At 40.9% G+C, this 13,468-nt stretch overlaps 1 protein-coding gene across 4 annotated transcripts in view; it reads left to right on the top strand.

The window, feature by feature from the left end:
• naprt (nicotinate phosphoribosyltransferase) overlaps positions 1-13,468 on the top strand; it is an 83,451-nt gene that overhangs the window by 41,962 nt on the left and 28,021 nt on the right. For 3 of the 4 annotated variants that reach the window (XM_042056179.1, XM_042056180.1, XM_042056177.1), the window contains exons 6-7: positions 3,563-3,756; positions 8,202-8,342. In XM_042056179.1, the coding sequence (XP_041912113.1) occupies positions 3,563-3,756; positions 8,202-8,342 (335 nt within the window). The remainder of the gene's footprint in view (positions 1-3,562; positions 3,757-8,201; positions 8,343-13,468) is intronic. The other variant, XM_042056178.1, reaches the window with a different exon arrangement.

The raw sequence follows: 13,468 nt of genomic DNA, 5'->3' as shown, positions 1-13,468 counted from the left end.
AACATGGACACTGCTGGAGCTACTGTGGAAAGTGAGTGCCTCGTCAGCTGACTCATCCCAGGCGTCCCAGTCCTCCATCGCTGGCCTGGTTTTCTTTGTCTTTGGCCTTGTTACCGGAGCAGTCGCTCCCTGGGCAGCATTGGATGTAGATGCCCCATCATTCCCTGGTGCAGGTGGGGGTGAGGGAGGTGGGGGTGGGGGTGGTGGTGGGGTAGGGAAAGAGTTGACAGGTGGGTGAGGTGGGTAAGGGCTTGTAGCCAGTGGCATTGGTAACAACAATGGGGGAGGAGGAGGTACTGAAGCTATGGCTAGTGGCTGTGGATAGCCATACTGGAGTGGAGCAGTTTGATGATGGTTGGTTGCAGACGTTGTTCCTTGTCTTTGTGGATTGTAGAAAGCAGTGGCTGTTGATGGGGCCAGAATGATTTGTTTTGTGTCACCTGCTGGCTGTTCGTCAGGTGGGGTGCTGTTTCTTGGCCCATGTGGGGTCCCCATAACAGCAGCATTCTGTCCAATGAAGCTGTCTTTATCAATGTCCACTGCACTTCTAGATGTCTCCACCATGGCATATGGCGCTGTTGAGTCCAAGTCAGGCAGAGTCGGATTGAGGCGGGTGCTTGGTTGCCTGTTGCGACCATGGTTGCGACCCCCGCCCCCACTAGGTGCCGGTGTGTATGGGGGGAGTTGGCTCCTCCCCGTTGAGTGGGCCTCTGAGACTACTCCTCTTCGCCTCATTCCACTCTGTTCTGGCAACACATCCGCTTCCATGAGTTGTTCCTCCAAATCACGTCTCTCAGTCTCATGTCTGCAAATCCTGTCTCGGATCTCTAATTCCAACTTTTTTTCCTCAAATTTGCCCAATTGTAATTTCACTGCCATCCAATCTGACACATAGTCTTGTATCTTAGCTAAGGCCTGTAACTTAGTTTTCCTACCAAGAACCATATCTGGATTGTGCTAATATTAAATATTAAATTGTACTATGTGTTTCGTGCAGTGACGTGATCCTTTTAAATATATTTTTTTATATTTTCCCGTGATGTGGTAGTGATATAGTGACAACTTTGCACTTTGAAAATTTGGTTAGTAATTTGTTCGCCTCTCAATTGTTCACAAGTTGTCTATCTCTTATTTTATTTTTATCTTTTTCCACACTCACACACGCTCCCGCCAGGGAAAAGGAAACACTCTCTCTCTATCTCAATCGCTCCGTAACCTGACACTTGGTAAGTTATTTTACTCACAGCATGATGCCACAACAATAAATTTCACCAGTGTCAGTTCCACTTAACTCAGACTGTTTCTTTTCTCCCAAAACGGCTGGACAATGATACAAATTAATGTCTCACTCACACTTTTAACGATCTTTCGTTAAATTCCCAGTTGACCAAGTCAACAAAAAAACATAGGTGGAAACCCTATCCCACTTTTCAAATACTGCACAACCAAAACACCCCACTCTGGTGATTTCATCTCCTTTCCGTATCACTGTAGCACTAAGTTTAGTCCTAGGCCATTAAACTAAACAAAGACCGTTGAGAAACAACCAGTTCACTCAGCAAAATAATGACTGTAGCAACTCCTATTTTCTCATTGGCACACGCACAGCATTCATTTCATAAAACTTACACAGCTTAACATGTAATGGCAGTACAGAAAAAGAAAAGATTTAATCCCCCAAGCTTGTCCGTAGTTAATCGATTACTTCTTTTAATTCGTTCACGAATCTATCCAATTACCCAAAATATGTGTACACTTTGACCTTTTACTTTTTTCCAGAAAACTTCTTATATCAAATGACATCTAGAGCTCATCAATCATTGATATAGGTACGTTACTTGTCAAAACACTTAATGACACAAACTTCAATACTCTCATTAATGTGCAGCTTTTAATTTCTAATTTATCTAATAAATTATCTTTAGGCCTACTTTGGTTCTTTTTCCCGCATAAAGGAGTAAAGACTTTTTGCTTTCACCTGGTCAGAATGTCTTCACTGCATGCAGGGTGCGCAGTGCAGCAGTGTTTCCCCTCTTGGCAGGCTTCCAGCTGGGATTCAGTCACGTCAATCAGGGTGCCAAGATGGACTCTTCTTACAGATGTTCAAAATCCAAAATCTGCCCCCGAAGTCTCTTTAAACCCGTTGGATGTTCTCGTCTTGCCTCTCCTCTTGCGGTCGGGTCACGATAACCAAATGTTGTCGTCTTTCTTCTCCTTTTGCGAGAAGGGTCACGGCACCAAATGTTGGATTCTCTGGTTGTTGCGTTGTGTTTTAGTTCTAATGTCTGTATTGAAGATGGTCAATAAAGCTTGACGGCGGGATCAGGATCGGCGATTAGATGATGATTTATTGTAGTTGGTACAACAATGAATAACAGAACACAGGCTAAGTCTCAAACAGTAAAACTGTGCAGAGTCTAACAGTTGTGGTTGTTATTAGAAGCGGCTGCTGAGCCTTCCGACAGAAGATGCTCCTTGGGTTGCTTCCTCGATCCGTCTCCGAGTCAAAACCTAAGACAAAGCCTGTTATACTAAAACATAAAAACGTCAATCATGTCAACGTGGCAGGTGCCAACCAGTGTACACAACCCGGCCCTGGCCAGATGGAGATACTAGCCCGAATAGGCAGACATGCTGTCTCCCTCGGCCCATGTTATCACCGATGTTCCTCGCATGTTCCTAAACATCGGCCTGTATGACCTTCCTGCTGGTACACAGGCCTAAGGCATAGTTATGTACAATAATATGGACCTCTCCCTGTTGTATACTACACACAGAAGTAACATATGAACACATCAGAATACAGTAAGAATACCCCAGAATTCTACACAAGGTACACCAGTCAAATCTCCTACCTGTACCACAACAACCACAAAATTCCCCCGCAGCTCATATTACCTCAACACTTAGTACTTCTGTTCCGGAACATAAAAAAAATGTAAAGTTTCTGGTTTTTGTTTTCATTCCGTGAACCGGTTCAAAGCCTTGCATAAGAAACTACAAATTTGACTTGCATCTGATGTTGCAATACATCGTACTTTCATAAATCATGCAACATATTCTGCCTTGTCTGTGGACATTGTTATCTGCAAAGCCGGTGCTGGATGAACAAATAGCGTGCGTGCGACAGAGGGGAAGATCTTTGGTGTTGCTTTAACATAGAGGTAGGGGCAAGGGTCTGCAGTTGTCTGCCTGCTCTTGTTTATTTCAGAATTTCAAATGGAAATTGCACTACATGTTCTTTCTCTGCAAGGCCACTTCGCAATTAACAGAGGTTGCAATCTGCCATTTGTAACTGCAAATGCTTCTTTGACACATCAGGGAACATTAAGTGAAGTGAAGGCGATGGTAGCTTAGTGGCTAAGGAGCTGGGCTAGCATGCGGCATATGGCATATGTAAATCGCTTTGGATAAAAGTGTCTGCTAAATGAGTAAAATGTGATCTTGAGTAATATAAATACATGTATTTTATATAAAGTGAAGAGCTTACATACAAATAATTATCATTCTCTTTTGCCTTTGCATTTGTATGCATTTTATATGTGTCTGTTTGTCTCTGCAGGTGATGATTCCTTCAGATGGTGGTGAAAGAGTTGACGTTGTGACCTTAACAATAGGTTGGCTGAAACGAATTTGTCAACTACTAGGTGTGAAGTCAGAGCATGTACACGAGGGCGAGCTTACTGCCTTTCTTTCTTTTGGCATTGCTTATCCTCAGAACTTCCTACCTGTGATTGACACATACAGCGTTAAAAGGTATTTTTTATTCTTATAACTGAATAGGATGTAATTATCATGAAATCAGGTAGTGCTTAGCGTCCACTAAAACTAGGAAATTAGCCATCTTGTTAAATGGGATGCATTGATGACACATTTTTTATTTTCCCAGAAGAAAGTTTTGCCGTCTTGTGTCTCACAGAAATAAATCAGATCTTATTTGGAGATTGTTGAATTCTTACCTGTTTCTCCTAAACCCCCTGTAGGAGAAATAAGGAGGAACAGGTTAGATCCAGGATCAGTGGAATGAGAACAAATCTCATTGTGTCACATGAGTATTTTAAGATCTTAAGGAGAAACTATGCAGTATTGGCAATTTCCTCACTGTTTTCTTGGTTTTTGCTTCTTTTTCGCTGGCTCTGTCATGACGAATGTCTGAGAGACTCCATCGCTACCTTGTTCTAGCTGGTGCCTGGCGTGTATGTATATTTAAATGCAGTAAAGCAATTGTTACACTCGTTATACTTCCTGACACTGAGGCCGCCGGCACAAAGTTGCAAGGGTGGTTTTTAAGCTCACAGGCGCTATGGGGAAGCGAGGCGGCCACCATTCAACCCGAAAAAAGTCATATAACCATTCCAATGACTCCGAAGCTGTTAAATGAAGGTAAATTAAGCTAAAAAACCTGCATATTAAGCTAAAAGACCTGCATAGAAGAGACAAGAAGACAATTGGCAAAATTGTATGTATGGGATTGTGGATGACAGTGTCCGGGTATCAGAAGTTAATGCATGTTCAGGGTGGTAATGCAGCCACGCCACGGAGTGACTGTTATACCTAGAAATGCACTAACTTCTAATACCAGAATGCTGTAGAATCTATTATCCTGCTTATATCCCTGTTGCCACACTTGTGTTGTGTTAATTTGCTGTCATAACTTCCACCAGCTAAAACTGTCTTCGTATGGAACTACTACTTTCCACCACACATCAATTTACAGGACAAGCTGTCGTTACTAGTTCTATTACTGGATGCTAAAGCCCAGTCATTAGTTCCCTCTCTCTCTTTGCCAAGCTAGCATATCCCAGGATTCTGTTGAGTCTTAGCTTTTTATTTTCACTGTTTTACTTACTCCAAATACAGTGTAATAAAGCTAAAAGCCATCTCAGTCACACTGCAAAAACTGCTTATCTAACAAAATCTAACCAAGTGTTATTAATCTTATATCAAGATAAAAAAAAATAGTTGGTATTTTTTCCAGTATAAAGAGACTTACCTAGCGCTTTCTGAAATCATTTGACTTAAAATAAGTCAAACTTTTCTTAAATTAAGACATCTTATCCTGAAAACAAGCAAATTTGTCTGACAGTGCGTTGAGTACATTTGTCTTGATAAGACTCCTTAAAATAAGTCAAAATCTTCTTAAATTAAGTTACAATGATCTTTCGAGAGAGCGTTAGGTAAGTCTTTTCATACTAAAAACAATACCAAATAGATTTTTTGATCTTAATATAAGATTATTAACACTTGGTTAGATTTTTGCAGTGTATATATCTGTCTGATATGTCTGTCAGATTGCTAATTTGATGATCTGTTGTAATGTGACACTTCATTTAAACTTCACAAGTTTGGCAAATTGATATACAGGCATAATTCAGCCAAAAACTGGAACTGCTTCTTAGGTGTGAGTTAATTGACGTTGTAGCACAGTGTTTCTCAAACTTTTTCAGACCAAGGACCACTTAACCAATAAGAGAAAAATCACGGACAGCCTAGTTAAAAAATAAATCAGTAGACCTACTCCAACAGTATATTACACAACAGGCCTACTCACTGAACCACCTTGCTTATTGTCTTTGCACCTTGCATATTGTGTCAGAGGATTCATATGATGTAAACTGGCGTAGCTTACAGATGCAGTGTTGCAGAACTGTTTGGATTTACATATAAGTTGGTTCAATATTGCAAACAATTGATCTATATTTTATTTTACCACGTCTGCTAGGGGACCACTTGGGATAGCATGCGGACCACCAGTGGTTCCCGGACCACACTTTGAGAAACACTGTTCTAGAGCTTATTACAATAGGAAATTCAACCGAGCAGTGGTATAAGTAAGAGATAACTGCTGGGATAACAAAGGAGTTTCCTCCGCCTAGTCCATTAATTCTGTATAATGGACACATCGAAGACTTTATCCTGTTTATCACCCAGCTGCCACTATAGGTAAAAGTCATGCCTTTATAGCACGCAAAGGAAACAAGCAGTTCAGTTTAAAAATAAGCCGACTTAGTTTGTTGTCCTGACAGTTATAAGGGTTGGCTTATTTACAGTTGACTCCATTGCTGCGTAGCCTGCTTCCAGGCTCAACCATCTTTTACCATTCAATGAGCATTGTTATGGAACGGTGATTCAACTTGTTTATCAGATCTTTGTCATAGGTGTCCCAGAATGAATAGCCACTCTACAGCCAATCAGAAAAGAGTTCTCTCTGGGTGATAAATCAATGTTAATGTCTAGGAGAAATAAGTGTGTGTGTGTGTGGGGGGGGGGGGGGGGGGGGGGAGGAAAGAAACCTTGACCCCTTTCTTGTATGACAGGATAGGTACAGACAGTAAGCCTATAAAGATTTTATGACCGCCGCACAGAGAAGCGGCTGTCTTATAGGTTTAGTCAGACTTTTTTTTTTTTCCAACCCATTCCATAACCACTCATTTCATGTATAGCGCCACTAGTTAAAAACGAAAAAGTAAAAATGAGGTGTTGTAATTGCAGGTATCTGTGACCTAACATGGTCAAAACTGCACGAAATTGGAAGTGTAGGATCATTATGACACCCTCTGAATGCACGCCAAGTTTTGTGGAATTCTGTTCATGGGGGGCCATACAATAAATTAATTTATGTTACTGTGCGACACAGTTTTCTGTGAATATCTCGAGAACCGTAGGGCCTAGGAGGACCACTTTTTTTGTATGTTGGTCTTAAGGGGTCATGTCAACCCATCCCATTACCACTCAATTCATGTATAGCGCCACCTAGTTAATAATTAAAAAGCAAAAAATTAGGTGTTGTAATCACAATATCTCTGCCTGACATGGTCAAAACTGCACGGAATTGAAAATGTAGGATCATTATGACACCCTCTGAATGCAGTTTCGTGGACCTTCGTTCATGGGGGGGCCATACAATAAATTAATTTATGTGTACATTTAGTGACCGTACACCAACAAAGTTTTCTGTGAATATCTTGAGAACCGTAGGGCCTAGGATGACCAATTTTTTGCGTACTGTATGTTTGCTTCCAGGGGTCATGTTAACCAATTCCATATGCACACATGTGCATAAACAGATATTCACACACACACATACATTCACAGTAATCATACACCCACAAGCACATGCATGCATGCACGCACACACACACACACACACACACACACACACACAGACACACACATAAACACGTACACGCACACATGCACACAATTCAAGAATTTCTCAGAATTATGAACAGGCAAGATGGGGGTGGGGTTGTATAACATGTATTTTACATGTGAAATCTATAAACTAATCATGTTTTGGTACTTGTTGTCTAGCAGATACCAGTGAGAATTGAGTGTGCATAATGCAATTCAGTGAGACAGTTAGAATCATATATGCCTTTCACCTTTTGTTTTTAGCCAGCAGCTAGACCAGCAGATACCCTGACTTTGCTGAATTACTGAAGCTAAGCAGGCTTAGTTAGTACTTGGAAGAGTAGGTTCCTGCTGGAAGTGGTGTTGGAGGCTGGTCAGTAGGTGGCACTCTTCCCCGTGGCCAAAAGCCACCAAACAAATATCAATCCCAATGTCCTATTGCAGTGACAGGGACACTGTACTGCAGGAGATGTTTTCCTTTGCATGAATGTTAAGGTCCTGACTCACCATGGTTGTTAAAGATCCCATGGCACTTATCGCAAAGAGGAGGTGGTTCCCTGATTTGCTTTATTTATGTACACATACATAAAGACACACACACATGCACACACACACACACACACACACACACACAAAGACACGTAAACACATACACACACACACATGCACCCATACAAACACACCTACATACACAAGCACACACACACACACAAAAACACACAAAACACATATACACAAAAACAACCACACACTCTGCACACACTCAATTACAAACACACAAAAAAGGAACAAAGTGGGAAATGAACACAATTTCACAAGCGTGACTTATTTTTGTGGAAGAAATATGCTGGACTGGGCGGCGGTCATATTTTGTACCGCTCTGCGGTACATCTAGTTATTACAAGGATAAGCAATAGGGAGATTAGCCTGTCAGTGTTGACAGTTGAATTGTGTTGTTCCCATATTCAAGTAGTGGTTACTGTCTGTCTATATTGCAATGCTGGTCATGTGTGAATCATTCCACACGAGCTGAGTCAAACTATATAAGTTGCATTTTTTGGTTGCAGCAGTGGTCTCCCATGTTTTTGTGCCGTGGCACTGACTCTGTGTGAGTTGGGGTATCAGCCAGTGGGTGTGCGGCTGGACAGTGGTGACCTCTGCAAGTTATCAGTGGAAGTACGATCAGTCTTCCTTCAGTGCTGCAATCAGTGAGTACCTGTCTTTTTATAAAATGTATAGTTTTGCTAGAAACACTTTGGTAACAGATTGGAAATAATTAGGTAGTTCCATGGTAATAATTTCATGCCTGACAATGCTGACAAATAATCACCCACAAAAAAATCCATTTGTCAAACCATTTTCAAAAAACATTGTGAGGAAGTGGCCCCTTATGAGTTTGTGGCAAATATCTAATCATGCAAAGGTCCGAACATAAAAGCTAATACCCATAATCAGTACCATGATCTTTGGACTAGGGTTTGCCATAGTGAGTCTTGTGTCTAACTTGGCCAGGTAACCAAGCTACATCACCAAGCTACACCTAGCTGATATAAACCTGTAAGTTCCTAATGCCAAGTTTATGTTCTAGTGATGAAATGAAAATAAACCCCTCACAGACACATAAGGCTCTATTTAAGCAATCTGAAACGCCTGGTCAGATAAGGTTTAAAGACATTTAGGTTAGAATTTTTGTTGCCAGGCGCATTATTCAAAATGGTTGTTTTAATGATTCTTAATCAGTCATGAGTGTGTTTTGGGCGTAACATCATTTAAACCAATGAGAGTGACATCTGGCAATCCCTTTAAGAGCAAGCAGCGCACCATCAAACAGCGCTCTCAATATTTTGACAGTCAGCGCATCTGAAGGAATCTGCTTGCATGCAAGACCTGGTAGGCTAGGCCAGTGTTTCTCAACCGGGGTGCATCTGGCATCCTTAGGTGTGCCGCAGAAACGTAGCTGACACTAGGCTAATAAAATAAAATTGAAATAAATTGATGCATAATTTTGGATTCTTTCTTTCTAGCTTTATCAGACAGTTAAGTAAATGGAGGACACATTAGAGAAAATAGTTCAAATTATTTTTTCTAACACCGAAGCTGCAATCAGTGTTTGGAACGTAGCGATATCGGATGAGTTGTCATAGCATTGTGTCGTGGTTAATTAGCCAGCACATGGACAGGTTTTTGAAATGAAAAGCTCCAGAGTCTGATACATCTGAATCTGAATCCTCAACATCATCCTCTTCATCCTGTGGTCATTCAGTGAAGGAGGTAGAGACCTCCAGCAAGACTAAGAAACGACAGTATGATGACAATCAACTCACGTTCGGATTCATCTTCTAGGGGTGGATAGTTATAACACATTACAAGCACATGAGTAAAAAAGTATCCCATGGCCAATTACATATATTCAGCTCTAAAGTTAGACCCTAAATAGCGACTTGTCCATAAAAACGCCAACTTCATTACCTTTTTGGAAGGACAGCATGAAATGTTAACAGATCTTTCTTTTTCTTGCAGTAGTATGCCACATTGTGAACAACTTACAAGTGTTAGATCCAACTTTTCTCTTTTACCATCCCCTTGGGACATGAAGGGTCTGAAGTTAGAAATAATTAAATGAAAAGAGAACGCAACTAAAGGAGCCAAAATGTTTAGAACTTTATTACCCTTCTGCAAGGATAACATGGGGTGTAAACCCATTGTTTTTGGCAATTTGATGTCAATATAGATAAGATACTGAGGGAGAACATTAGGATATATATGACCCCATATGACCATGACCTTTGGCCCAAAGACCTTGAATACCTAATAGCTGATGTTCATTCTCACTATAGGACAGTACTAAAACCATGTTTGCTTTGTTACAGTTGATTCCACTGTTTGTTGCCTGCTTGTTGCTAGTTCAATTGTCGTTTACATTGATATGGACGGCAGAAATGGGGACTCGAGTCTGAGACTCGGACTTGAGTCACACTTCATGCTCTCCTTACACTGAAAGACTTTGCAAAGATTTGGAAAAGATTTTTGAAAGACTACAGTCTCAGACCCTCTCACATCTAAAGACAAGTCCTAGACTTTTTAAGTCACAGACTACGATTTTGCAACGACTAGGGATCTTGCAGACTTGCAGGGTCACTGATTACATGGCTGCAGCTAGATTCCTTTAAATTATTTTCCATTGTGCATATCAACAGGAACTCAAACGATAGCTAACTCATATCAAAGTCATATTTTCGTGTTTCAGCAGCACTGTTTCATGTGTGACATCCCTAACCGATATACAGTTGTTCTATTACGTGGGATAGCTGACTAATAATTTATAAGAAACAAAATATCAAATAATCATATACATACTACAAACTACACCTGTCACCTACTTTGCCCCTTCCTGTTTGTTGAAGAGGGGTCACAATTGGTTTGTATATTGGTCACGTCACTATTTGCATGAGCCACGACAAAAAGACTTGCGGTAATATCAAACATGACTAGAAAAAGACTGACTCGGACTGACTTAAAACCACTAAGAATGGCACCTTACACTAAACAATCTAGTTGACGGGAGTGCTCCACGACTCCAGTACAACTCCCATGATTTCTGTTCGACCTTTGAAATTTAGACATCAGCTGTGAAATTGCGCGAAAATCGTACAGGCATGAGTTGGACACTTTGTTCAAATTCTCAAAGGTCTTATCCAGAAGATCGTGTCTTAAGATCCATAGAATTGTGCAGAAATACCCATAGGCGGAGTTTCACATTCGAGCCAGGGGGGGCAAAAAAAAAAAACGTAGGCCTATGTCTCACAATAAAACGCACCACGTAAGAAATAAAGGTCTAGCTGACTCGAATACAAGCCTGCCCCAAAATAAAGGTGTTGTGCTTTGTGCACTTACAAGGAGACTTTGTGCACATCCCAGGTGCTGAACAAAAAAAGTCAAGTTTTTTTATGAAAAAAGTTTGCACGCTCCTTGGTACGATAACGTTTGATTTGTTCTATCCCTGTAAATCTCAAGGTTGAGAGTGGGTGTCCTGATTGGTTAAAGTGAACCGCCAGAGGACTCTTTTCATTGTTGTTTCTTATATTACTTGTATGTTCACTTATTGTTATCATGTGAAATTGTCTTGTGCACAACGTCCACAAGGATAATATCCGTCTGGAATGTCGCTTACAAAATGTTGTGTTGGTGCTGGTTGACCGTCTGCCTTCACTACATAGTCCCTGATGTTGTGTGGCCTCTTGTAGATAATCCTTGGTGGGGGCCTGGAGGCTTTTTGGGCATGTGGGGTCTGACTGTATTATATGCCAGTATTTTAGCACCACTTGTTTTATTTGTTCCGCCACTGGTGAATAATCCAAAATGCATTGTACCTGCCTTTCTGTTTTCTTACAGTTAGATGGTGTAAGGCTTTCAAGCTGGGTAATGCACCTTACCTTGTTTGCCAGTCAAGTTTTGTGAAGTTCAGACCAAATTTGTGACCTGTAAAAATTTAGTTTAGCTTTCTGTTCAATCCAATATGGCGGAAGAACGATTATGCTCTAGTGACATCATCTGCCGAGAAACTTACACCCGTACTGACCGGACATTTTAAAGTTGGAACAGTGTCTCTGTCTCAAAGGGCCTAGGCGCAGGAGCTGGCCAAGAATTAGGGAGACGGGAATAATCAGGGTGCGATTTGTAGGGGGGGATGGTGGGGATTTCCACCTCCCACCTCTGGTTTTCCTATCCCTACCTCTGCTAAATTATTTTTATCCCCGGTGGGGACAACATTTATCCCCCTCTGCCCCTCATATTGATTAATGCTACTTCATATAAGTAAAGCGCTGCAACGTGAGAACAGTCTAGTAGGCTAGCCTACATAATAATCTGACATCAGAAATGCACCGTCACCGTCAGCACTCATGCTGCTGCTGACACAGTGGCTGTGTGATAACTTAATTTGGCCTTGATCGTGAAGGACATTTCAGAATGTCGAGTGTGTAATCCATCATAAATGACTTTCAATGGAAAAGTTAGCTGGACAAATGAAAGAAAGGATTCAGTGAAGCATATCGTCATATTTTACAGTAGAACCTTCAAAATTAGAAAACTGATGCAACTGAGATGGAGGACAACTGCACTTAGAGTAGAACGTAGGCCTGTTGTCCGAAGGAACTTACATTAAATGAGGAGATTTTTGCTGAATGTCACAAAAAGTGTTACAGAAATTGCTTGGCATCGCTTATTCAATGGCTCCCTACCGAAACACCTGTAGTTTGTGGAGGACGAACGAGAAAGCACTCGTTTGATAAATCAGCCAGTAGGCTAGGCCTAGTAGACAAATAACTTTCAAAAATAATCTGTACTGCAAAAACGAATGTTGGTGGGTATTTAAACTATCTAGCGGGTGTTTTAACAGCTGCAAGAAATAGAAGCTTCATGGTCTTTATCATGTTCTGGTTCGTAAATTATTTTCATAAAACTTCAAGTTGCCCTACTCTCCAAACTCTTCACTGCACTGTAGCCAATTAACTGACAGTATGATAGTAGGCTATTTATTTTCTGTAGGCTACAATAAACACATTTATTTTTTCAACTTTTGCAATATTACGCACTTGGCTACTGAACGCAAATCAGCAGGAGAGAGAATGCACATAGCCTACGCAGCGTGCAGCGCAATGTGTAGGCTATTTGGTTACCAACTAACACTGTTAGCTAATTCACTAATCGAATTCGTTCATTTTTTTTTTGGGGGGGGGGGGGGGGGGTTACAAACATATTCAAAATCATCTCCCCCTCTGGTTTTTACACGAATCGCACCCTGGGAATAATAAGAAAACTAGAAGAACAATAAGTGTGCTGCTTTCAGCACCCAAATTTGCTGTGGGCGTAGGCTACATTTTGCACATGCTCTTGCACATGCATATTTCTTAATATGTAACGTTCCTTATTTTCAACTGAACTGAAAGATAATGAATATAGGCTATATGGAGTATTGTTTGTTATTACCTTTTATAATTTTTGCACAATTTGTGTTATTTATTTCAGTTTATATCAGCTATATTTCTGAAGAATACAATGTGTTGCTTCAGGCCCGCTACACATCTTTTGAAATTTGATTTTAAATAATCAAATACGTCATAGGGCCCTATCATGCACCCGGCCAAGGTGGCGCTAAGCGTGACACAAGGCCTATTCTTATCTTACTTTATTGAGTGTTAAAGACATAAGGTGTGGTCTGGCGCATGATATAAAAATATCTTACACCCTCTAAAAATCATTACACCACTGACCAAGAAAAGCCTGGTCTATAGCGAAAGGCGCATATAAAGCACAGCTGAAGATGCACTGTCAC

Source organism: Alosa sapidissima, chromosome 12, assembly GCF_018492685.1.
Source record: "Alosa sapidissima isolate fAloSap1 chromosome 12, fAloSap1.pri, whole genome shotgun sequence".
In the NCBI taxonomy this organism is placed as follows: Eukaryota; Metazoa; Chordata; class Actinopteri; order Clupeiformes; family Clupeidae; genus Alosa; species Alosa sapidissima.
This window is presented reverse-complemented; position numbering and strand designations above follow the sequence as displayed.